At 38.7% G+C, this 23,458-nt stretch overlaps 1 protein-coding gene across 1 annotated transcript; it reads right to left on the bottom strand.

Moving 5' to 3' along the window:
* Window positions 1-1,628: 1,628 nt before the first annotated feature.
* Rcn2 (reticulocalbin 2) lies at window positions 1,629-17,073 on the bottom strand. The gene is made up of 7 exons (XM_051197516.1): window positions 16,813-17,073; window positions 16,356-16,461; window positions 13,880-14,076; window positions 6,456-6,569; window positions 4,069-4,165; window positions 2,946-3,088; window positions 1,629-2,457 (listed from the first exon to the last, which is right to left on the bottom strand). The coding sequence occupies exons 1-7, from the start codon at window positions 17,059-17,061 to the stop codon at window positions 2,305-2,307; spliced, it is 1,059 nt and encodes a 352-aa protein (XP_051053473.1). The 5' UTR covers window positions 17,062-17,073; the 3' UTR covers window positions 1,629-2,304.
* Window positions 17,074-23,458: the final 6,385 nt, after the last annotated feature.

The raw sequence follows: 23,458 nt of genomic DNA, 5'->3' as shown, positions 1-23,458 counted from the left end.
GCACTCTACTAACTGAACTACATCCCCAGCCTCCTTAGTGAAGGGACACCCCACCTCAGCGCCAACTTTAAGGACAATGAAAACATTCCTGAGATACTATACAATTGTGTTACACGACATACTTAATACAACACTAAGAACGAATCAGACTGTACAGCAGGGAGTTTGGGTGATAGTATGTTAGTGTGGATTGTCACGACTACTCCACTGTAGGACAGGACGCAGACAGTGAGAGCAAGTGCATGGGGATCACAAGTTTGAGGCCAGCCTGGTTGAACTTTAAAAACAGAAAAGTAAAATGAAAAAAAAAAAAATCTATTTTGTTTTAGTGGAAGATGCTTTTTGCATAAATGCCTACAGAAGTCACTTCCTCAATGCTAAATCTCCACTTAGGATGGGCTGAATCTTTCTGTAGTTCTCCAATCTTTCATAATAACCCTTTATTTCTTCCGTGGATCCACTTGATCTCTGTATGGCTACTGGGCAAACATGCGCATCTAACCTAGCCAGGGAGTGGCAACTACCATTACATCCAACTGGTTGGAGCCAGTCCCCGCCCACTTAGTAAGAGGCTACTTCTATCCATACTGAATGGACAATATTAACTTCCTGACTCAGTGAAAGCATTTCTGCTAAGGACTGAAATGAAATTTGTATCTTTATGACAGGGGATTTAGGAGATCTACTAGGAAATAGAGTTTACATGCTGAAAAATCAAAGCAGCTATTTTAAACATCAGTGAGGCTGAGAAGTGGCAGGTCAATGATGACAATAATTCAATTCTTAAATGGCCATAGCTAGCCATGTTGTAAGGTAAAATAAAAAGCATGCACCTCAGCTACAAGGTTAAGAGTTTCCAGTTTGCATCTACATCCAATGTCAGCAAAGGCAGGGCAGTAGTAGGTAGTCAACTCTGTCAGAGGAGAGCTGGGGGGGTCTTCTCAAATACTCAGAGGAGCTTGGTTACCTACACTGGGTGTTCTACGAGACAATGGTAGCCTGAAAATGACTAATTTTCTCAACTGACTTTTCACCCAAAAATAAAGGCTCTGTAAGTCACAAGTCCAAAAGTTAATTCCTCACCTACCTTTCTCCACTCTAACAAAGATATGTTAATTCCTGAATGTGATTAAAACAATTGTCTGGGTGAGTTCTAGGACAGGCTCCAAAGCTACAAAAAGAAACCATGTCTCGAAAAACAAAAAACAAAACAAACCAAAAATCCAGTCTGGGTGTGATAAGGAGTCAGGAAGGATGGCTCTCAGCCTCCATAATTTTGAGCTCAGTAGCAAAACATCTGTCTAGAATACCATAGGCCCTGGACTTGATTTCTAACATTTTAACAAAACAAAAACATTAGTTTTAGAACCAAAATGCAAAGTCACACTCAACATAAGAGCAACTGAAAATGTCTCAGGTGCACATTCAATTATAACATAATTCATTTATTTTAAAAAAGGCAAAGTAAGAATATGCACCAAGAATAATTAACAGTTTTGAGGACATTCACTACCTAAATAAAGGAATGAATAATGTATAATACAATGAAACCTGTGCTAAATTTAAGGTTTATCTGGAAAAATTAAAAAAACAAAAAAAACAAAACAAAAAAAAAAACCCCAAACGTATAAAAAGATAGGACAGTTTATTTTTAATCAGTCAAAGATGAAGAGTCTGGACAATGTCATTTTCCACTCACCATAATGCTATAGTTATACATTAAATATAATTACTATCTATACATATGCAAAAATATAAAGTTCTATTTCATACAACAAAACCCTTTATAGAAACCATTTTAAAATTAAGTAGAACTTCTCAACATCTATGTGAGGGTAAGTCCTTCCGAAGGTTCCTTTAAAGGTTTTAAAATATAACACTAAACCTAAAAACACTGTCCTTTGTCAATTTCAAAAGTAAATCTACTTAGTACAGAACAAAAACTGATCACTTCATCGCATGCTACTTAAATACTATTGTTTAGACATGTCTAAAGTCCTCCATTTTTTCAAGTATGGAAACAGAACTCAATCATTCCACAACACAGCACTACACAGATGGAGCACTCAGGAAAGACTGTGTGGTCATATGGCACAATAGTTATGTTTGACTCCTTCCATCAATCTTGAAATAAATATCAAATTTTTGTTTTGTTTTTCTTTTAGGTCAAAATTTATCATCTGCATTAAGATTTGATATGGTAAGACTTAAGAGTGTAAAATACAACATCAATATTTTATCATAAAAGTAAAGCTGGTAGCAAACTACAAAAGGACCCATCCTGCACCCAGGCACATGCAGGAGTTAGAGCTCATCATGATAGAAATAGGCATCATGGAGCTGTCTGCCGTAATCTGTGGCCTCACTGGTAAGAAACAAGTCTTGGTTTTCCAGAATCTCTTCTTCAGAAAGCTTTTTGTCACCATTCAAATCCATCTCATCAATTAGATGAAGAGCCTTTAAAATAAACCAAATCAAAAGGTGTCCAGAGTAAGTCTTTTAAATGAAACGTTCACATTGTAGTATGATTTGTCAGTACTACTTAAGTACAGCAAGAACTCGTTAATGTCAAAGTCTCCACTGAGCCTGTCTACTGCTTCTCTTATCATCCTATTATTTAATTTATCCTAGGTTCTGCACCACCACACAGGCTCAGTGTGGGGTTAGTATAGGGTATAATCCACTTGAGCCTCCACAGGTCTGACACAAGTTGTCATCCTACTGACTGTGTCCTAAGATTAGCACACAATACAATCTTACTTCCTCATCTCCCTGATGGTAGAAAGCGTTTCATCATTTAATTAGAAACACAACAATATATTCATCTTAAGTAATTCCAATTCTTTTTTCTTTGGATAGAGATTTCCAACTTCCTTTCCTATCAGTAAATACAGTAAAATGTGTATTAGGGAAGGGGAAAACAGAAATCTTGTAATACTACTTACTTCCTCTTGTGCAATGCCCTGATTATTGGGCACTACCCATGACAACAGTTCTTGGGGATCGAGTCGGCCATCATTATCCTTGTCATAATCATTCACAAATCTGTCCTTCTCAACAAGTATCCATTCTGGATCTTCATTTGCAGCTTAATAAAAAAAAGCAAAAACAAAAACACAAATATATAAGAGTATCACATGAAATCAGTAAGAAGTATGGTACATCTCTAGAATAAAGGAAATGATTTAAAGTTTACTACAAAAAGAAACCCAATGAAACAGAACTACTAAACAGAAAAATTCTGAAATAAGGATAAATATGTAAAGATTTCCAAAAGTGAGACATAAGCTGAAAGAACTCAGTCTTAAAATTGTTGCAAATTTAATAAATTAGGTCTTTTATTGTGTTGCTACTTACCCTGATTTCTAGTTTTTCTAATTTTTAAGTAGTTAATATTTATTTTTAATTAAAAAATTGTTTTGAGACAGCATCTAGACAAACTAGTCTCAAATCCCTATGTAGTTGAAGATGACTTTGAACTTGCGCCACCACACCTGGCTTATGTAATACTAAGGCTAGAAGGCAGGGTTCCCCTGTATGCGAGTCAGCACCTTGAAAACAGCCCAGCCCAGGGCAATGCTTTGATATACTGACTGACTGTTTTACATGTTCATATATAGGAATGCCCCATTTCCATTTGCAATAACAAACCAGGAAAATAACTTTAAAACCTCTCTCTCTCTCTCTTTTTTTGTTAAAGCTTGTAAGTAACAATTCTGGTAAAGGACAACAACTTAAAAAAAGGAAATTCCCTTTAAGGTCAAACATACTTCACCTAGCCTCCCCTATTTGCAGTATTTTATGTTCCTTCTCAAGATCTCCATGCAGTGGCATAGGAATTTGTTTAAAAAAGAACCTTCCTGCCTCCTTTGAATTGACAATGGCATTATATTTGCTAGAAAAGGAAGGAAAGGTTTGAAAACATATGAAAATAAAAATGAGCAAAGTAGCATGTCAGGTAAACTGTGAGTGCCTGTGTGACTCCTCTTGTCATACAGAGCCTCAAAAAGCCTGGCTCTTCCCTTAATTCCACCCCCAGACTTTCTGCCTTACCATCGGGCAACTTACTTGGATCTCGCCTGTAATCGCCAAGAAATTCTTCCAAACTAACAAACCCATCACCATTCTTGTCATGTTCTTCTAAAGCCTCTTGAATGACGAACTCCTATTACATGTTCATTCAAAGAAAAGAGTAACTGTCACACACATTTCAATCCCACCATCTTAACCAATTCTGTTGCAGAACTCCTATATTAACAATAATTCTGGTTGTTTATATTTACAGGAAAATGTTTATAAATTCTGGAACTTGAAGTAAGAATAAACCCCCAAGTACTGAGTGATTTTAAATTTTACATCTTTATTCTCCTGTGTTCTGAAGAATTCTATTTCACTTTCATATAGACAACCTCAGCACCAAACACAGGCTCCTGCTTCTGTCTCTTGTCTCTCAAGAAGCCATCTCTGAAAGTCTCATGGGGTGTGCTGTTAGACAAAGAATTACAGGACACTAATGGCTGCTGTGAGATGGAGAAGTAGCCTTTTCCAGGGATGAATGCCTTAAATGGCTCTCCAATAAAAAGTGGTCAGCCCTGAAACCACACACACACAAATAGTGAAAATGGACTCTGCAGGTCGTACTTATATACTTGTGTATATATATATACACATATATGTTTGACAACAATCAAGGAAAAGGAGCCATAAATCTGAGTGTCATTGGGGAGCATGGAAAGGGTGAGAGGGAGGGGAGCTGGGAAAACAGGGAAGGGGGAAAGTAATATGTTTTTACTAAAAGTGTATGAAAGAAAAAGAATGCCACCTCTGACTACTCCCTTTCTCCCTCCATTAGTTTTGCAATCCAGTAAGGGCTCTCAAAGAACATGACCTTATACTCCTCAGCATATAGATGTTGCTCTTTTTCTAGGATGGAAACTGCTGTGGAATAATCTTTTTTACACTGTGCTGTGTCTCTGCCTAAGGTGCCTTCTGTTTAGCTTAATAAAGAGCTGAATGGCCAATACCTAGGCAGGAAAAGATAGGCAGGACTTCCAGAGAGAAAGAGAAGAACTCCAAAAAATATGAGACATGGCGGATTAAGCCACAAAGACTCGGTGGGAGTTGGATTTACTATATGGAGGGGAGGTAATAAGCCATGTGGTAGAATGTAGATTAATATAAGCAGTTTAATTTAAGTTATAATAGCTATTGGAAACAAGTCTAAGCTAAGGCCAAGCTTTCATAATTAATAATAAGTCTCTGCATCATTATTTGGGACTGACCATCCAAACAAAGTCTGACAAAAAAGACCAACTACAGCTCTTGACTTCCAAACTCCCTTACTACTTCTAAACCTACATTCATTCACTATTCTAAATGTTCCTCACTCATTTCAAACTCTTAGCAAACAAATGAGCTTCTGTTTCATATATGGGGTGTTTCTTCCCCTTAGCTCACTTCTCAGTTCTGGCATTCCAACCCCTCTTTCTGACCTTGGATCCTTTACCTGCTACACCCCTGTGTCAAAGTAATCCCTTTTGTCACTTTTACATAAGCTAAAAAATTCAACGTCCTGTCTCTTAACATTTACTCTGTAAATCAACATTCTTGACATTGCTGTTACAAGGTCTTCAAACTGTTGATGAAATTTATTCTGTCCTCTTGCCAGGCTCCTATTACATAATGCCTATTATTCAATTTCTTTCACCAGCTCTCCCCATCTTCAGCCAACTGTTCCTTGCTCTCTAAAAAGTCAAGGTCCAGTATCATCTGCCTGCTTTTCTAGAACTCAATTAGCTTGGCCCAGCTTAGCTTTGGCATTTAAATCCCACCTAGCAGTGGTCTTAAACTAGGTCATGTCCTTTGTGCCAAGTAAGAAATGAGAAACTTCACAATGACAAGTGGTACTAATGGCACAGCCTTGCCACTGAGCTATGGAGAAAAATGTGCCTGCTTGTTATTCAAGACTACAGATTCTAGTCATTACCCACACAACAAAAAGCTACATCCCACTCCATAAAACACCCAAGAAATACAGCCACAAAGCTGGAGGCTTATCCCACACAACAGACCTCAGTACCCATGTATTGTCATTAAAGTTTTCCTTATTAGCATGATAGAAGTAAGGCTTCTCAAGAACAGGGGCTCAACCAATGTTAGAACAATTACACCAGAATTCAATGATTCAGTGTTAAAGAGCTGACCCATCACTTGTCTGTGGTGTTGGGGACTGCAGCCTTGTGCGGGCTACTGAACAATACCCCCAGACCAGCGCTTCTTTTAGGTACTCAGGGAAGGAGAGGACTTATTATGACACCCCTCTTACTACTTCAAATTTGTGAGGAGAACATCTGGACAATCGAATCTGCTCATCTCTAAATTCTGTTTGTTTCATTTTTAATAAGCTAGTAAATAGGTTTTAGTCACTCAATGATGCTGTTAGACTTGTTCCTTACCGTCATATAATCAACTTCTTCAGGGTGCTCAAATGCAATAAATTCTTCAAGAATCAGACCAGGACCAGAATCCTGGTTAGCTTTTTCAAATCGCTTCTTATCCTTTAAATGAAGCTTTGAGGAAAAACATTAAAGGACAAATTTAAGGATCTCGTACCATATCAGCTTTGAAAGTCACCTTGAAAAATGCACACAATGTGAGATTTAAAGTATATTTTCATACATTATCTCATTTATCCTCATAATAATCTTCTGAAAGTAGGTGGAGCTAGTCGGAAACATCCATATATGGCAACACAGAGTCAGACACACCATGACAGTTGCTATTGTGTTAACTCAAATAGTAACCCTGAAGTGTACTGAATAAGTAAGAGTTAGCCATGGGCGGTGGCATGCATCTGGAATTTCAGCACTTCAGACACTGAAGCAGGAGGATCAGGACTCTGAAGCTGGCCTGTGCTAAACAGCCAGACCCTATCTCAAAACAAACAAATAAAATACAAACCCCAAACAGTAAATTATTAGATTGTTGACAGAGTAATTGAGATTACATGATTTAATAAAAGCCACAGGTATTTAGATCTCATTAATTCAGCCCAGTAATTTTGGAATACTTCCAAAACAACAAACATAAGACAAACAATTATATCTTGGTAGAGCCTTTTAAAATTGTTTCTGTTCCGCTAAATGAGTTTTCCTTAGAGACTGAGGCAGGCCAACCTCTAAATTCAAGGCCAGCCTATGAGATCCAGACTAGCTTTGGCTACATAAAAAGACCATTTCAAAAAACCAAGAAACAAAACCACTCAAACAAACAAACAAACAAACAAACAAAAATGTGTTTCAGAAACATGGTCCCTTATTTTGAAAGAGCCCTTCTGTTGCTTCAACACATGTGGAAGCTGTTCTTAGTAGGCCTTACATTCTGTAACTTATATATATCCAGAAATAAATCGTCAAAGGTTTAATAGAGCCTCATTCTGAAGGTTAAACACTTTCTGCTTTCCTTTTTAAAGTATGTTCAAGTACAGAAATGATTCAGCAATTAGGAACAACAATGTTTTTGATATAATGCTCTAGGATAATTCTGTAACCATCAGGTTTGAAATCATCAGTATGATATTCCTAACATTACACCTTTCTATTTTTAAGACTGTTGGGAATAGCCTTCTATTCTAAAAACTTGGATGTAGTCAACTCTATCTTTTAAAACATAATTACAAATGTTTTCAACAATTTTTAATTTATATGTTTTACCACTGTTAACTTTTTTTTTTCAGAATTGCTTAATCAGAAATTATTTCCTTAAATAGTAGGTGTTTCACTGACACCCAGTAGATGGCTCACATTTCCCCTAAAGAATTTGGTTTTTAAACATCTAGACTCTACAAGCCAGCCACATTTTCTCAATTAAAACAGTAAAAAACAAAAAGGTCTCTAAATAGCTGTATTTATGTTTCCAAACTAAATATTTTAGGTCAAGTAATTTACATTTAACATTCAGCTTTAACTTGGGGAGAAGAAGAAAAACAAGAATTTGAGGTTCTGTGTAGAGTCAACTAAGTCTTTTTAAATAAATCACTGTTCAAAATACCAACTGTTTTGATTTCCTTATGAAAAAACCCTTCGATCTGGAGAAAAAAAAAAGTCCATGTTTTAGCACAGTGAGCAAACTCTGGCCAAATTTGCCTATGGAAAGAAAGGCTCTCTTTCAACAAGCTGAAGGAGATAGGGAGAGAGGAAAAAGGAAGGAGCAGAAAAGGAAAAGCGTTTGGGGGTATGTCATATTTCACAGCCATTTGATTGCAATTAACAGTGCTGACTGCTGGGTATACTTGTAGTCCCGGCATTTGAGAGGTAGAAGCAGGAGGATCACAAGATTGAGGACAGCCTGGGCTACACAGCAAGATTGTCTTCTGAGGTTGGAGAGATGGCTCAGTGATTAAAAGCACTGGCTGCTCTTCTGTTTTTCTAGAAGAAGATCACAGAATAGCTAACAACCTTATGTAACTCCAGTTCCAGAAGATTCAATGCCCTCTTCTGGCCTCTAAGGGCATCAAACATGTACAATGTACACAGACATACATGTAAGCAAAATACTCACATGCATATTTTTTTTAAAAATTAAGTCTCTTAAAAAGGCCTCATATTAAAGAAGTCAATATATATTTTTGAATTGTAAATAAAAAAATAATGAAAGCTTCATAAAATTAAACATTCCTATTTTCTTTTTATAAATATCTTAGAGTCTACTAGAAAAGTGGTTCTCAACCTGTAGGTTGTGACCCCTTTGGTCAAACAACTGACCCTTTCACAGGAGTCATAAATCAGATATACTGCATATCAGATATTTACACCACAATTCATAACAGTAGCAAATTTACAGCTATGAAGTAGCAATGAAATAATTTTATGATTGGGGAATCACCACAACATGAGGAACTAATACAGTTAAAGGGTTGCAGCATTTAAAAAAAGGTTGAGAACCACTATACTAAAAGACAAAATATAGTGATAAAAAGAAAATCATATTGATAATTTATTTTATGCAGAAATTTGTGAAGAACAAAACTGCAATCTTTTGGTAAACAAATATATTTCACACGAGGGAACATATACTCTATGATTCTAGAATAAGGTTGAGGTCTACACAATTAGCTTATATATATATAAAATGATCATATCTTAAATAAATGTGGGAGGATGTATTTAGCAGTTGTCTGTAGAATCTAGAATACCTTTTGCCAGGCAGCTCCCCAAACTTAATTACCCTGCTTAACTTGTATTCCTCACCCTATTCAGAAAAACTTCAGATATTTCACAATGTGAAAAAGTAATTACTTTGTTATCTATATTTATATGGAAACTTACCAAAAATAAGATTCAAGTACAAACTGATTTTAATTTTCTACTAGATTTTAATATAGACATTTTATTTTGTTGAGATATTTGCTTTTTATGACCACTTTACTCTTGTCTAATTTTTAGTTTGTAACTTTTAAACTGACTCAGGCTTCATCTTTTATAGTTTATTTTTTGATGCAGGGTCTCATTTGTGTTGCCTTGGCTGGCCTGGAACTCACAATGCCTCTACCTCATGAGTGCTGGAATTAAAGTCATGAGCCATCATGCCCAGATTCTTTATATTTTGAATAATGCACCCTTCTCTCTGGCTTTATCTTTATATTTCACATCAATTTTTGGGAGGTTATAATTATCAAATCATATTCTTGGTGAAATAATAGCCAATAGGATTACTATTGGTAAGTGATCATTTTTGAGGTTATATCATTTCCATTAGGATACAAGGATCCATCCAACTCATTCTTTAAAACCAGTATTTATTAACACATACTTATTTTTATGTGTGTGAGTTTATGTGTATTGGAGCCCTCAAAGGCCAGAAGAGGTCACTCACTCAGTCAATCACCTGGAAGTAGAGTTACAAAGCTATATAGATGCTGGCCCTCAACTCAGGTTCTCTGAAAAAACAGTAAATGCTCTTAACTTCTGAGCCATCTCTCCAGCCCCTTAATTCATTCTGAAAAGATAGTTTTATAGTAACATGTAATGAGTACTTGATGGGAGTGCAGCATCTGAACAAGACACTTTTAAAAGGATTATTTGTATTTTCTATAAATGAGCAATATACCTCTTCAAAATGAAGACATCACCATGTCTTATATAAAATTCCTTCCCAAGAATATAGAAACACATATACTTTCTGTATGTGTTCATGTATGTAGGTACTTATGCACATGGATACATACGTTTTTAGTGGAACAGCAATTCTTTGGAGTGGTAAAAAGTTGGGAAGGAATGAAAATAGGAAACAGACAGGAAATTACAACCTAACTAGTGGTTTTAAAATATTGTATTCACTGATAAAAAGACTGACCTACACTCCCTTTAAGCTGCTGGAAATAAAGATTCAAACAAGGAAATGGGAAATAAAGTGTATCTTCCTCCTACAAATTAAATTCTAACTAATTAAAGCTGATGTAGTTAACAAATGCCTAAACACTTTTATTATATAAACCTCTGTGAATTGTTCATGTTTCTTCTGTTTATGAAACAGGTCTTTTTTTTTTTTACATTAAATAAAAAAAAAAAAAAACATAAAAACAACCATTATGTGTATGGGTGTTTTGTTTGCATGTATATCTGTATACCACATGCATGCCTGATAACCAGAGGCCAGAAGAGGGCATCAGATCCCTGTGACTGCAGTTACAGAGGGCTGTGAATCACCATGTGGGTGCTAGGAATTGAACCTGGGTACTCTGGAAGAGCAACACTTCTTAACAACTAAGCCATCTCTTAACTCTTCATTACACTTTTTAACATTATTTATTTTTGTTGGGAGGTGGTGGTGGTATTACAGCACATATGTAGAGGCCAGAGAACAATTTGTAACAGTCAGTTCTCTTCATCCACCATGTGGGTCTTGGAGATGAAACTCAGGTCCTAAGTCTTGGTAGCAAGCACCATTACCCACTGAGCCATCTCACTGGCCCAAAACACATCCTGCCTCAAACTTGAAATCTTGATTCCAACTCCCAAGTACTGATTCTTTTACAATATTCTTTCAACTGGAAATGATCTGCTACTATATATTATTTCCCCATTTGTTATTATCCTCAATGGGGATTATCCCATTTTTAGAGATGAGGAAATTGAGGTAAGGGCGGTTTAGCAACTGTTAAGTGGTAGAGCTGGATGTGAGGCACACTTGGAGGCTGGAACCCTTAACTTGCACACTGGTGACATATAGACAGCTTAAGAGTAATTATCAGGCCAGGAGTGGTAGTGTACTCCTTTAGTCTAGGCACTCAGAGACAGAGGCAGGTGGACCTCTGTGAGTTAGAGGAAGAGTGGTGTACATGGAGAGTTCTGGGCCAGTAAGACACTGTTTAAAAACAAACAAAACAAACAAACAGAGAATAATCATTAGCAGCTGGAGTTAGTGGTAACCTAGATAGTTCATGTGGCCAGTGCAATTCTAAAATAAAAACTATGTGTAATGATAACTGATGACCATTAGGGTACATTTGCAAATAAAGCAGAAAGGCACAAGTGATTTCTAAGCACCCTAACTTGTTTTGGGACATATCATTTATGACAAAGTATTTGTTTTTATTTTTTATTCTTTTCTATATAAATAGAAATCTTTTAAAAATGCTTTTGGAATATTAATTTCTCAAGCATATAGTCATTTGTATTGATACAATTTTGGTTTAACAGACTTCTTTGAAGTCTTGAAAAAATCTCAATAAAATAGTTATTTTCATTTCTGCTTAAGCTGTTTATTTGCTTCGAAAAAAAACTAAAACTCAGCCAGCTGTGGTGGCACACTACACACCTTTAATCCCAGCACTCGGGAGGCAGAGGCAGGTGGATCTCTGTGAGTTGGAGGCCAGCCTGGTCTACAGAGTGAGCTCTAGGACAGCCAGATATAAAGAGAAACCCTGGCTCAAAAAACAAAAACAAAAAAATTAAAACTCAACACTCAATAGACTGCAAGAATACTGGATCTTTAGAACTGAGTTATTATACATAATGTAGCACTTTGGAAAATTACAGTGCAGTGCAGAACCTTCAAAAAACTAAAAGCAGAGGTATCCAACAATCTTATTTTTGGGAATATACCCAAGATAATCAAAAGCAAGATCTAAGCGGGAGATTTGTACACCACACTCATTACAGGATTCAAGTGGAAAAAAAAAAAAAAAAAAAAAAAAAAAGAGGACATGAAGTTGGGAAGAGATCAGATGAGCTGGGCACTGGAGGTAGTTGGAGAGAGGTAATGATAGGTGGACGTAATCAGGTGACTGTGATCAAAACGAACGAAAATTCTAAAGAATCAAAAAAATAAAATTCAAGAAGACAAAATATGGCGCGCGCACACACACACACACACACACACACACACACACACACACACACACTAGAATATTTGGCCTTTTCTGTTTTGTTTCTGTTTCCCTGTGTAGCTCTGGCTTTAAAACCCAGTGATCTGACTGCCTCTGTCTCTCGAGTGCTGGAATTAAAGTTGTGTGCTACTACTGCCTGACAGATACTTGGACTTTTTAGAATATATCCTTTCTAGGTAGAAAATTTTGGCCCATGCTAAAACATGGATACACTTTGAGGACATTATGCTAAGTGAAATAAGGCGGTCCTAAAAGATAAACATGACTCTTCTTGCATGAAGTACCCAGGATAGGCAAATTTATTGTAGATGGTGGGAGCAGAAACGAGATTACTTTTTAATGAGTACACTTGGTACAGAATTCAGTTTTGTTACATGAAAAGAATTTGCCAACTGGTTGAACAACAAGATGAATATAATCAACACTACTGAAAACTCTTTAAAATGTTGAAATGGGCATGAGATATAGCTCATAGTAGAGTGCTTGTCTAGTATGTACAAAGCCCTGAGTTCAATCATTAATACATTTTTTCAAAAAATGTAAAAATGGGAAATATAAGGGGAGGTGGCTCAGTGGGTAAAGGGCTTGGCATCAAAGTGTGAGGACCTGGGTTCAGATGCCCAGAACCCATGTAAAGCAGACACAATGGTGTGTAATCCCTGCACTTCTACAGCACTATGGAGGCGGAGACATTGCAACTTAAGGAGCTCAAGAGCCAGCTATCCTGGAATTCGTAGCCGTGAACAAGTGCAAGGTGAAGACTGACACCCAAAAGTGTCAGCCTTTGACCTCCACAGGTGCCCAAATAGGAACACACACAACAAAAATAAACAAGATAATGGAAAATGTTGTATTTTGCTACAATTACATTTTTATTTCGTAAAAATGGAAGACAGGGGATGTGTTGCTCCACTAGCAGCCTGTAGCCAGTTGTAGGAACTTAGGTCAGACTACTCCTGCAGCATCTCAACTGCACCCAGAGATCCTACTACTCCAAGGGAGAAGTCACTGTACTCAGTGTTGGGCCACCTGGAAGTGCTGGGACTTCCCACCATCGCATCTAAACAGCTTTCTACCACTGATCTGTCAGAGCCAGCCATTCACCTCATATGTGTTTACATAGTTTTCCCATGCTTTCAGTTACATTTTAAAGGATGGGGATATGCTATAAAATATGTAAATATGATATAAAGCTGATTGTTAAATTATTTTAAAATAAAATACTGTGATACATCTTAGAATCATCAAAATGCACTCAAGGAACAGCTCTGGAAATGAGGACAAATTAGTGAAGAGAGAAACAGATGCAGGGATAATTTAGGCCCAGAGTTAAGAGTCATAGGTCTGGCTAAAAGGAAACCATCCAAGTAACCACTTAAGTGGAACTGGTGGCTGCCCAAAGAACAAGGCAAAGTTTGGGACCCCAGGTCCCACTCACTCAAACAAGAGGACAGAGACAGGCTGTGACCAAAGGGGCCAGCTTAGACCCACCTGTCTAAAAGACTCCTCTTCAGTATCATCCAGAGCAGTGTTCTCATCGAAGTCAATCACACGGTCATACATCTGGATGTTGTATTCATCCCAGGTCACAGTACCGTCACTGTTCTTATCATATTCCACAAACTGCTGTTTGGCTTCTTGCATAGCGTAATGCTTAAAAGACATTTGAATCCATTGACTGAGTTCACCTATGAGAATTTTCCACAACACAACAATGTTCACAAGAATTCCGATTTGAGTGAAGGTTTCTTAACTTTAAGAAGTAACTTGCAGTGTCTGGCCTAATAGTACTGATAAAATAAGGAGGTGGGGAGAGCCATGCAGATTCCCAGGATGCTGAGTTTCCATGTCTCTTAAGCACAGGTATTTGAATGGCTATTTACCTATTATGTATTAGAAAAAAAGTATTTATGAAAGGTTTAAGCTTTCCTTTAACTTATAAGCTTAACCAAAATTATGTATGAATGTATATACTTACTGTATGCTTTCTTTTTTGAGGACAAGGTCTTGCTATGTAGCCAGATTGGCCTAGAACTCACTACATGGACCAGGCACTACACAGAGATAATGTCTATGCTTTCAAAGTGTTGGGTATTAAAGTTCCGCATAAAGGCAGAGAAATGCTATTATGGTTATGGTTCCTTTAAATGTCATAGTCGTGTAGAAGAAGAAAATTTTACAAAGTAGCAATAATATTTCCTGCCTTTCTTGCATAACTCCCTGAATTATCTTAGAACCTGAAGGAATGGGGAACAAGTTCTTAAATTCCAAATGCCCATCTTCAGATAAACTCTTAAAAATTTCTTCACAGAGGCAATTACTACACTTCACAGGAGATAGGTGAGGTGAATACGACAAATATTTGCAAGTGGAGCATGAGTAGATACCACTAGGTATAAAGACTGGTGCCTCTCTGCTAAGGTCTGTAAGGTCTCAGGTACATAGACATGCAAAAATGATTTCTACCACCCAAACAAAACAAACAAACTTATAATCACCATTATTTCAGTTAATGAAACTGAGTTTCAGAAAGGCCCAAGGTTTCATAGCTAAGAGTCTAGACTCTAACCCACTTTTGGCTTCAGAGCTTTGACTGTGGTGTTTTGTTACCACTTAAGAACTCCTATGTTTTTAAAGATATGGGTCTCTCTCTCTCTCCCTGTTGCCCAATCCAGACTCAAGTCCTTGGTTCAAGCTTGCTCCTGAGCCTTTGGACCCAGCTTCAGAGACTCCCAACCCTGGCCATCAAACCAACAAAGCTCTTCTCTTAAGGTCCTCCAGTGGCTTGTGTGCTTCCTTAAGCACCATAGTCTTTCTTCTGCTTTAAAGAATTTAGTGTAGCACAGTAGAAAATAGAATGTAACAGGGACAGCACTGCAGGCTCACATTTCAGCTTGGACCTAAGAAGGAGCTGACTTTCAAGTTCTTGTTTTCTCACCTGTAGAATGAAGACTCAGACTGTTTAATCACGTCTAGATCACAGTGGGTACTACAGTGCTTCCAGATCAACTCCATTTGTCTGCTCTAGTGTAATCAAAGACAGACCCATCCTTCTATTAGCTTTGAGGTTTCATCATTGTTTAATAGGGACAAACCTGAGGGTACCAATGTGACTACTTTACCGACAACACACACTATTAATTCCCTCTCTAGTAATGTCATTATCTGGACGCTGAACAGCATTTAAATGACAGACACCGCAGACAGCTTGCTGACACAATAACAAATTTCTGAACCTTCAAAGGATCAATATGGAATACTGACAGGACTCACTTGAATCAAATGATGTGGGTATTGTCAGAAATTTATTTAGAACATTCTTTTAAAAGTCTGTATGTTCCATTTCTGTGTAACAATCTACCTAAGAGCACTCTTTTGTTGTTTGTTTTGAACTGAGGACATTAAAAACTGAATTAAGGCTAAAATAGTTTAATTCTACTCCTGGATTTGCCACTTACTTGAAATTGAAAATAAGGTTTTCCTCATCTCTGTGAAGCGAGGTGGATGGTTCTAAGACCCCATCAGCACCAACTGTTTTTTATGTTGCAATAAATATAATTCACACGCAATAGGATGCTTTCTATTTGCTTAGTTATAATAAACTAATAAAAGCAGATTCTTAAAATCCTACATATCAAAGGAGCACCATACCGTGTAATGCCTTAAGGGGTTTGGGCAAACGGCTCTAAAATGAATCATACTATGAGAAAGGGATGTAAGAATGAGGGTGTCAAGGTATGACTTGCAAACTTATCCTATTATGATCAGTGATGTTTACACACCATTGGAGAAAGTACTGATTCTACCCGGTAGCCTAACTTCCAGATATAAGACCTTTTTCCCATATCACAGTACTTTGTTGGAACACCAGCAATCTACATTCAACAGACAACACTGTTTTTTTAAATGTACATTAATCTCCTACAAAGGGCATTCTCCATTGTTGGTGGTGCTAGACAGTCCTTACTTTCAGTGAGAAAACCATCCGAGTCCGAGTCAATTTTCTTTATGATCGACTGCAGGCGTCTTTGCTGCTCTTCGTGACCAAGTTTAACATATTCATCGACGTCTTCCTTTTGGGGGAGAATCAAGCACTTCAATCAATGGGGTATAATGGTGGAGGGAATGAGGGCTACCACATGCCTCGTTTGCCCCAGAGGTTTCAGGACGACCCACGCTTTTCGCAACACGTCCTTCTACCACCTGAAGAGATCCTATCCTTAGTTCCAGGAATAGAAAGGATCTATCCCTGGAGCTGCAACAGTTCTACCAGATTTACAGGCCTCAGGGTCTCCTAGAGTGCAAGTGGAGCCCCGCCCGGCCCCCATTGTCAGGCCGCCCCAGCCAAGGCCTCGCCTGGTCGCTCCGCTTTGTCACACAGGACAAAGCCCGTGGCGGTGCGGAACCTTGCCTGGCATCCTCACCTGGACGCCCAGCAGCGCCTCGCGGTCGTAGTCCGCCCGGTGCTCGCCCTGCGGGTAATGCAGCTCCTCCGCCTTGCTGGCGCCGGCCACCGCGGCGTACAGCAGCAGCAGCCCCAGCGCCGCGGGCCTTGGGCCCAGCCGCATCGCGCCGATCCGGGGAGGACGCGGAAAACCGCGAGGAAGAAGGCAGGCGGAGCCCGGGCTTGGCAGCCTTGCTTCCCGGGCGGCCACGGAGGGGCGGCGCTGCATGCGGGGGCGGGGGGAGGGTGGCAGCGGCGGAGGCCCGGCTCCCACACTCCCTGCCCGAAGACTGGCGACTACTGCGTTGCGGAGGCCCACCAGGCCCAATCTTATACGGCTGCAAGGGCGGGGGCGTGCCCGGAGCGCCGTGCCTGTCGCTGATTGGGCCATGCTGGCCTGGAGGCGGGTCCTTGGTCAGAGCCTCCTACTAGAGCCAGCAGGCAAGCTAGCTGCCAGGGCGGCCCAGAGACCCTCGCGGGCCCCTTCTCCTTTTCCGCCATACCCTTGCGAATGAAACCCCAGCTCACTAGCACTTTGCCGTTTCCTTTCGGTCTTGTTCCTGGCGGGAAACTCCCTGGCCACTCCACGCGTCCCTCCTGGCTTCTGTGAGAGAGCCTGTAGATTTTGGTGAAAAACAATACAACATTTTATCTCGAAAAATCTTTGCTCGAGGAACAGACCAGCAGTATCCATTTCCCAGGCTTCAGTGTGTCTTATTTAATTTAGCCACAGCAGGAAGTACAGTACTAAGAATTGCAGCCAGATGTTTGCATCTGACGTTCAATTCATATGACCTGGTTAAATTATTTGGGTCTTTAAGAACCTGTTGGTATTTGTATAAAACAGGCATCATTTTTTTTTCCGTTTTTTTTTTTTTTCAAGAGAGTTTTAAGTAGTTGTGAAGAGCGAATTCAGACATGTAATGCCTTTAGAACAGTAGTAACGGGTACATACTGTGAAGTATTCGGTGGAAGAATAAAAACAAAGGAGAGTTGTACAGAAAAATAGCTCAGCGAGTGGTTTTATGGATAAATGCATGCACACACCGTTTTTGTTTGTTTGGTTTTTGTTTTGTATTTGTTTTCATGCCTGCTTCAGGCCTGCTGTAGTTTCTCAGCCTTTGCATGATAAACCCAGAGATGTTGTAACTTGAGCTGTTTTGTTTACTGGTTGTTCTGTCAAGATTCAGGTCTTTTAAAGGGTTTTTTTTGGGGGGGGGGGGAGGGGGAAAGACAAGGAGGTTGTCTTTCAGCTTCTCACAGGCTCTGGATTGGGAGCAGGAATCCTGGTCCAAACTGAAAACAGAGTGGGCATGAATTACAAAAGCCTCTTGGGTCGGACTGGAATGTTATGTTTAGTCAGAGACCAGTTTCAGAGCAAAGATAAATATCAGTGTAGAACAGCATTTTAAATATCAGAGTGCAAAGACAGTCAACACTTCAGAGTCAACTTCATTAAAGGAATAAAAAGTTCATTACGGGCCATATTATGTTTTATTTCAGTTCTGGGTTTTGAGGTAGTCTTTGAAAAACAAATAATTCCATTTAATGAAAGGAACTCCGTTTGGGTGGATTATTTTCAAGTAAAAGGTAAATTCTGAAAGTTTATGATTAGATACAAAGTATTAGAGTTCTTTTAAACTCATGGCTGGGAAGTGGCTGTACAAATGAACATTGGAAGTGCTGGAATCTGTCTCTTTTAGCTGTTTTCTTTCTTATGTAGGAAAGAGGTTAACTTAATTCAGGAGACCATATTTTGAGATCTTTGGGCACTAAATGGCCCTGCACAGGATTCAGGAGGGTGTTTATTCCCACAGCCTAAGCAGAGTTCTATGGTCGTGTGCATTTGTGGATGGAAATTTTGAAGCTTGGCTTTCATTTGGAGTTTCAAAAGGATCCAGATGGCCAAGACATTTAAAGACTCCTGAAGGTGTCCCAGACAACTCTTCACCTCTTATATCCATAAATCCATGTTTTTGAGGAGTGTTTGGAAACAGACTATAGTAAAAATGTACATTCAAGAGAAGTCAAACTAATCTTTTGTCATTTGCGTATAATTAGTTCTCTTTAGAGAAAAATAACTTTCAAGTAATTAGCCTGTGGAAGAACATGAAAACACAGAAGTCAATTTTCAATTTCCTCTTATTTACATTTTTATTAGGACATATTTATATTCTATAAACTACATAAATATTAAGGATACAACTTAATGAATTTTTTAAAGATAGTTAGCCAAGCTGCACTTTGAACTCATGGTAATTCTCCTGTCTATGTCTCTCAAGTGCTCAGATTTTCAGCATGAGTCATCATGCCTGGTAATTCAATAATTTCTTTTTGAGGTGTATGTACACTTGTGAAATCTGCCCAGTACTCTGAGTTTCCCTCTTCCCAAAGTATCTACATCCAGAGACTCTGGCATTTGCCTGTAGTATCAGCTAACTGGAGGCTGGGGAAGGAGATTCACTTGAGGAACCCTCAAGTTCAAAACCAGCCTGGACAACACAGAGACGTCTCATTTGGTAGAAGAGTAGAAAGGGATGGAGTATGTACATAGATACATGATCCCTGTTCTTGAACTTTATACAGATGGCATAATACAACATTTGAAGTATCTTGCCTTGCTAGCAAGCAGTATGATGCCATAGACATCAGAGACAAAAGAGGCCAATGAATCTGGAAGAGCTTGGAGGGGTTATGAGTGGGTTTGGATAGAGGAAAGAGAAAGGAGAAATGCAATTACATTACAATTTCAAAAATAAAAATAAATAAATATCATAGACAGCTTTGGAATCAAACCCAAACATTTACTCTCTAGCTTGCCCACTATATAACCTTGAGTAAATGACTTCACTTAAAAATCCATCTGATACATGTGCCATGCATTGTGAAGAATACATTTACCAGTCTTCCTGAAGTATCTGCTCCACAGGAGGTTCAACCTTTTCTCTTGTTTTTCTTCTAGAAAATTTCTATCTTCCAGATCCTATATGTGTTTCCTAAAAGAGACCCTCAACTTCCTGAAGTGCAAAATTGTTGATCTCTTAGGTCCTTTTTCTATTTTGTGTGTAATATGCTTATCTGCTGTGGCATTTAGAAGTTAGTTGTGATTGTCAGCATGACTACATAAAGCTATGGGAAGCTGAGGTCAGAAACTGATTTCTCCTAAAAGCTTTGCTAATAAGAGAAATTCCATAAGATTTTGTGAATGAGTGAGTTCAGCTCTATTGGGATCATTTTAGAAATAAATACTACAGGTTCTAGAGTTAGCTAAGCGATTTGGAAAAGGAATTGTGGGTTTCTTAATTTTTGAGTTTGATAAGCTGTGTTTTATAAGAAACTGCGGTTTTAAAACAAAGCAGCACCTCGTACCTGACATGTGTGGCACATACACTTATGTTTACAGGCCTTTTCATCCAGAATGAAAGAGGTTTGGCACAATAAACAACCTAAGTAGAAAAGCCAACAAACTCAATGGGTTTACAACTCTATACAGATGGAATACACAAAGAACAAAGGAACAGGGGTAGGGTAGTGAATGGGCAAACAACTTAGATTGAATGATCATGCAATTAGGAGGATTTTGTTGGTGTTTAGTCTTTTGCCAGTCTTTGGAGAGGAGATGTGAGAATTCCAGGGTTATGGGGAGTCACACAGGATGACAGAAGATGCCTAAGTGGTAAGTGTATGTGATATTCAGAAAGTAGTTTCATGTCTGAGGAGTATCCAAAGGGTATAAATACTCAGAAAATCACAATAACCCATTAGAAGTGCTTCAAAGAAATTCAGAGTGGTTGATTTGCACTAAAGGTTTTCCCAAACCTTTATCTGTCTCAATAATCAAATGGAATAATAGCTTTCCGTATTTCCGGCACTTCACATTTATGGCCCTCCGTCACTTTCACAGGTCCATCTCTGCCCTAAAGTCAGTTCAAGTAGTCAGATGTTAGACAGAGGATGTTCTCCTACGTGTATCCTGTATTTGTAGGGTGTCTACACATCCCAGAAGACCTGATACTATTAATCAGGCCCTTACACACTCAAAAACTAGCTCATACGGTATAGTATATGGAAGAAGATAAAGTATATGGTTGTCTTAATTGTGAGACTCACACTCAAGCTGTTCAGCTCCCTCCCTAGGCTCCTCCCTAAGACTTGTGCCTTAGTAAGCCCCGGAATCCCTTCCCACAGCTGTAGCAGGAAAAATTAAGATCATGAATAAGAGGGTGAAACTTGGCTAAAGAGAACAAATAAGAAGAGTACAATGCTGCTTAAGTAAGAGATTTTGTTCTCTTAAGTAATTACTACTAACACTTGATCTATAAGTGACCAGAGTTTTCGATGTACACATGCATGCGTGCGTGTGTGTGTGTGCCATTAGTAATCCTGTAGCAAAATACCTGAGACATGAGTCATTTTTATGTTTATAAAGGACAGAAATTTATTTCTTGTAGTTCTGGAGGAAAAGCAGTCTAAGATTAAGATGTCAGCAGAATTAGTATACAGGGAAGACTGTTCTCTGCCTCCAGGATGGCACTTTGCTGTTCTATCCCTGAGAGCCAGGTGTCCTGTGTCCTCACAAGTACACAATAGCATTCACAAGGGCAGAACCTCATGACTCAATACCTCCTAAAAGTCCCACAGTCTAAAACCCTCTCTTGCTTTGGGAATCAGGTTTCGACATGAATGTGAGAAGGGAAGGGACATTTAAGCTATTTCAGACAGATATGCCTCATACAAAATCAGATTACAAGGGAAGATGCTGGTATCAATGCTGTAATTGAAGAAAGCAGGGGGACATAGGCCAGAAGGACCGGAGAGACCTAGAAATACTCCCAAAATCCCCAGTAAACGTCCACCTTTCTTTTAATGATAATTCTTATTCATTCTATGTGATTTTCATGCATGCAGATTATGTATTTTGATCATATTCAATCCCCCCCTTGATATCCTTCCCACTCTCCTTGGATCTTCTCTTTTTCTTAACATATTTCTTCTACTTTCATGTCTTTTTCCCTTTTAAAAAAAAAACCCACTGAGCTGAATTAGGGCTGCCTGAATATACGTGTGTGGAGGATCATGAGCAATTTACCCATACAATTTACCTTCCACTTCTGAAGACAACTCCCATCCCCCCAACAGTCATTAACTGCCAACATAGCTCCTCAGCTAGCAGTCTGGGCTCATGTGCCTCTGCCCTATCCACCCTGGAAAGTTTCCACATTTCATCCCAGGAGTTTCTCTGTAAGTCACATTTGCCTAAAGTGTTTTCCCTCATCTTCCACTTTTCTGTTAACACAAATACTGTCTCAACTGGCTCTATCTTGTCATACAAATAACAAAAACCCAGAGACAGATACTGGGGCTAAAGCTGAAGATCAGAGAAGCAAAGCGACCAGCCCCTAGAGACTTCTTAACTCTACCAAAGATCAGGCAGAGGGGGCGGTCCACCAAACCTCTGACTGCTCCCAACTGCACCGCTCCCCAGACTCACTCAGACTGTGCTATGCAAAAAGCTTTTTATTTATTTGTATTTTTTTCTTGAGACAGAGTTTTTCTGTGTAGCTTTGGCTATCATGGAACTCACTCTGTAGACTAGATGGGACTCAAACTCAAAGAGATCTTTCTGCCTCTATCTCCTAAGTGCTGGGATTAAAAGCATGCACCACCACAGCCTGGCACACTTATTTTTGTGGGTGGGAGACACACATGCCACGCTGAGTGTGCTACAGCATGTGTGTGGAAGACCACTTGCAGGAGTCTGTTTGTCCTTCACCATGTGGCTCCAGGAGATCCAGCTCAGTTGTCAGATTTGGCATCAAGTGCCTTTTCCTGCCCTTTCCATTGCTCTTCATGTTTTAGCTGCATCTCTGTTTTTCTATCTGTAATCATTTCTTCTGTTCAAACATCTCTCTTTAGAATTTCCTGTAGAACAGAAACACTGTAGTAATTTCCCCCAGTTTTGCCTACCCGAAATGCATCTATATCAACTTCATTTTGAAGTGTATTTTCATTGGGTATAAAATTGTAATTTGCTAGTGATTTTCTTCCTTGATTCCAGTTTTGTTTTATTCTGTTTTTTTGTTTGTTTTTGGTTTTGGTTTTGTTTTGTTTTTTGGTTTTTGGGTTTTTTTGTTTTTGTTTTTGTTTTGTTTTTTTGGTTTTTTTTTTTTGTTTTTTTTTTTGCTTTTATTTTGAGATAAGGTGTTTTCACTGTGTTCAGACTGGCCTCAAACCTCCAATATCCCATGCCTCAGCCTCCCAAGTATTGTGACTATAGGTATGTGTTACATCTGGTAATTATCTTTCAATGCTCCCTAAACATGCGAAAAACAGTGTATTTATGAACTCAGTAATACTACCTAAATGTAAAATATTAGATGCTCCCCAACAAGTGAATAGACAAATATGCTCACACTTTTCACTCCTATCCAGCTTTAGATAAAGGCACTAACCAGTTAAAGAAGACAAAGCAGGCTGGTGAGATGATTCAATAGGTAAAGAGGCACTTGCTGCCAAACCTAAGGATGGACACTTTATCCCCAAATTCTACATGGTGGAAGGAAAGAACAGATTTCCCTAAGTTGTGCTCTGATTACCACATGTGCAATGTGGCAGGTGAATGTGTA

The sequence above is a fragment of the Phodopus roborovskii genome, unplaced genomic scaffold (assembly GCF_943737965.1).
Source record: "Phodopus roborovskii unplaced genomic scaffold, PHOROB, whole genome shotgun sequence".
NCBI lineage: Eukaryota > Metazoa > Chordata > Mammalia > Rodentia > Cricetidae > Phodopus > Phodopus roborovskii.
This window is presented reverse-complemented; position numbering and strand designations above follow the sequence as displayed.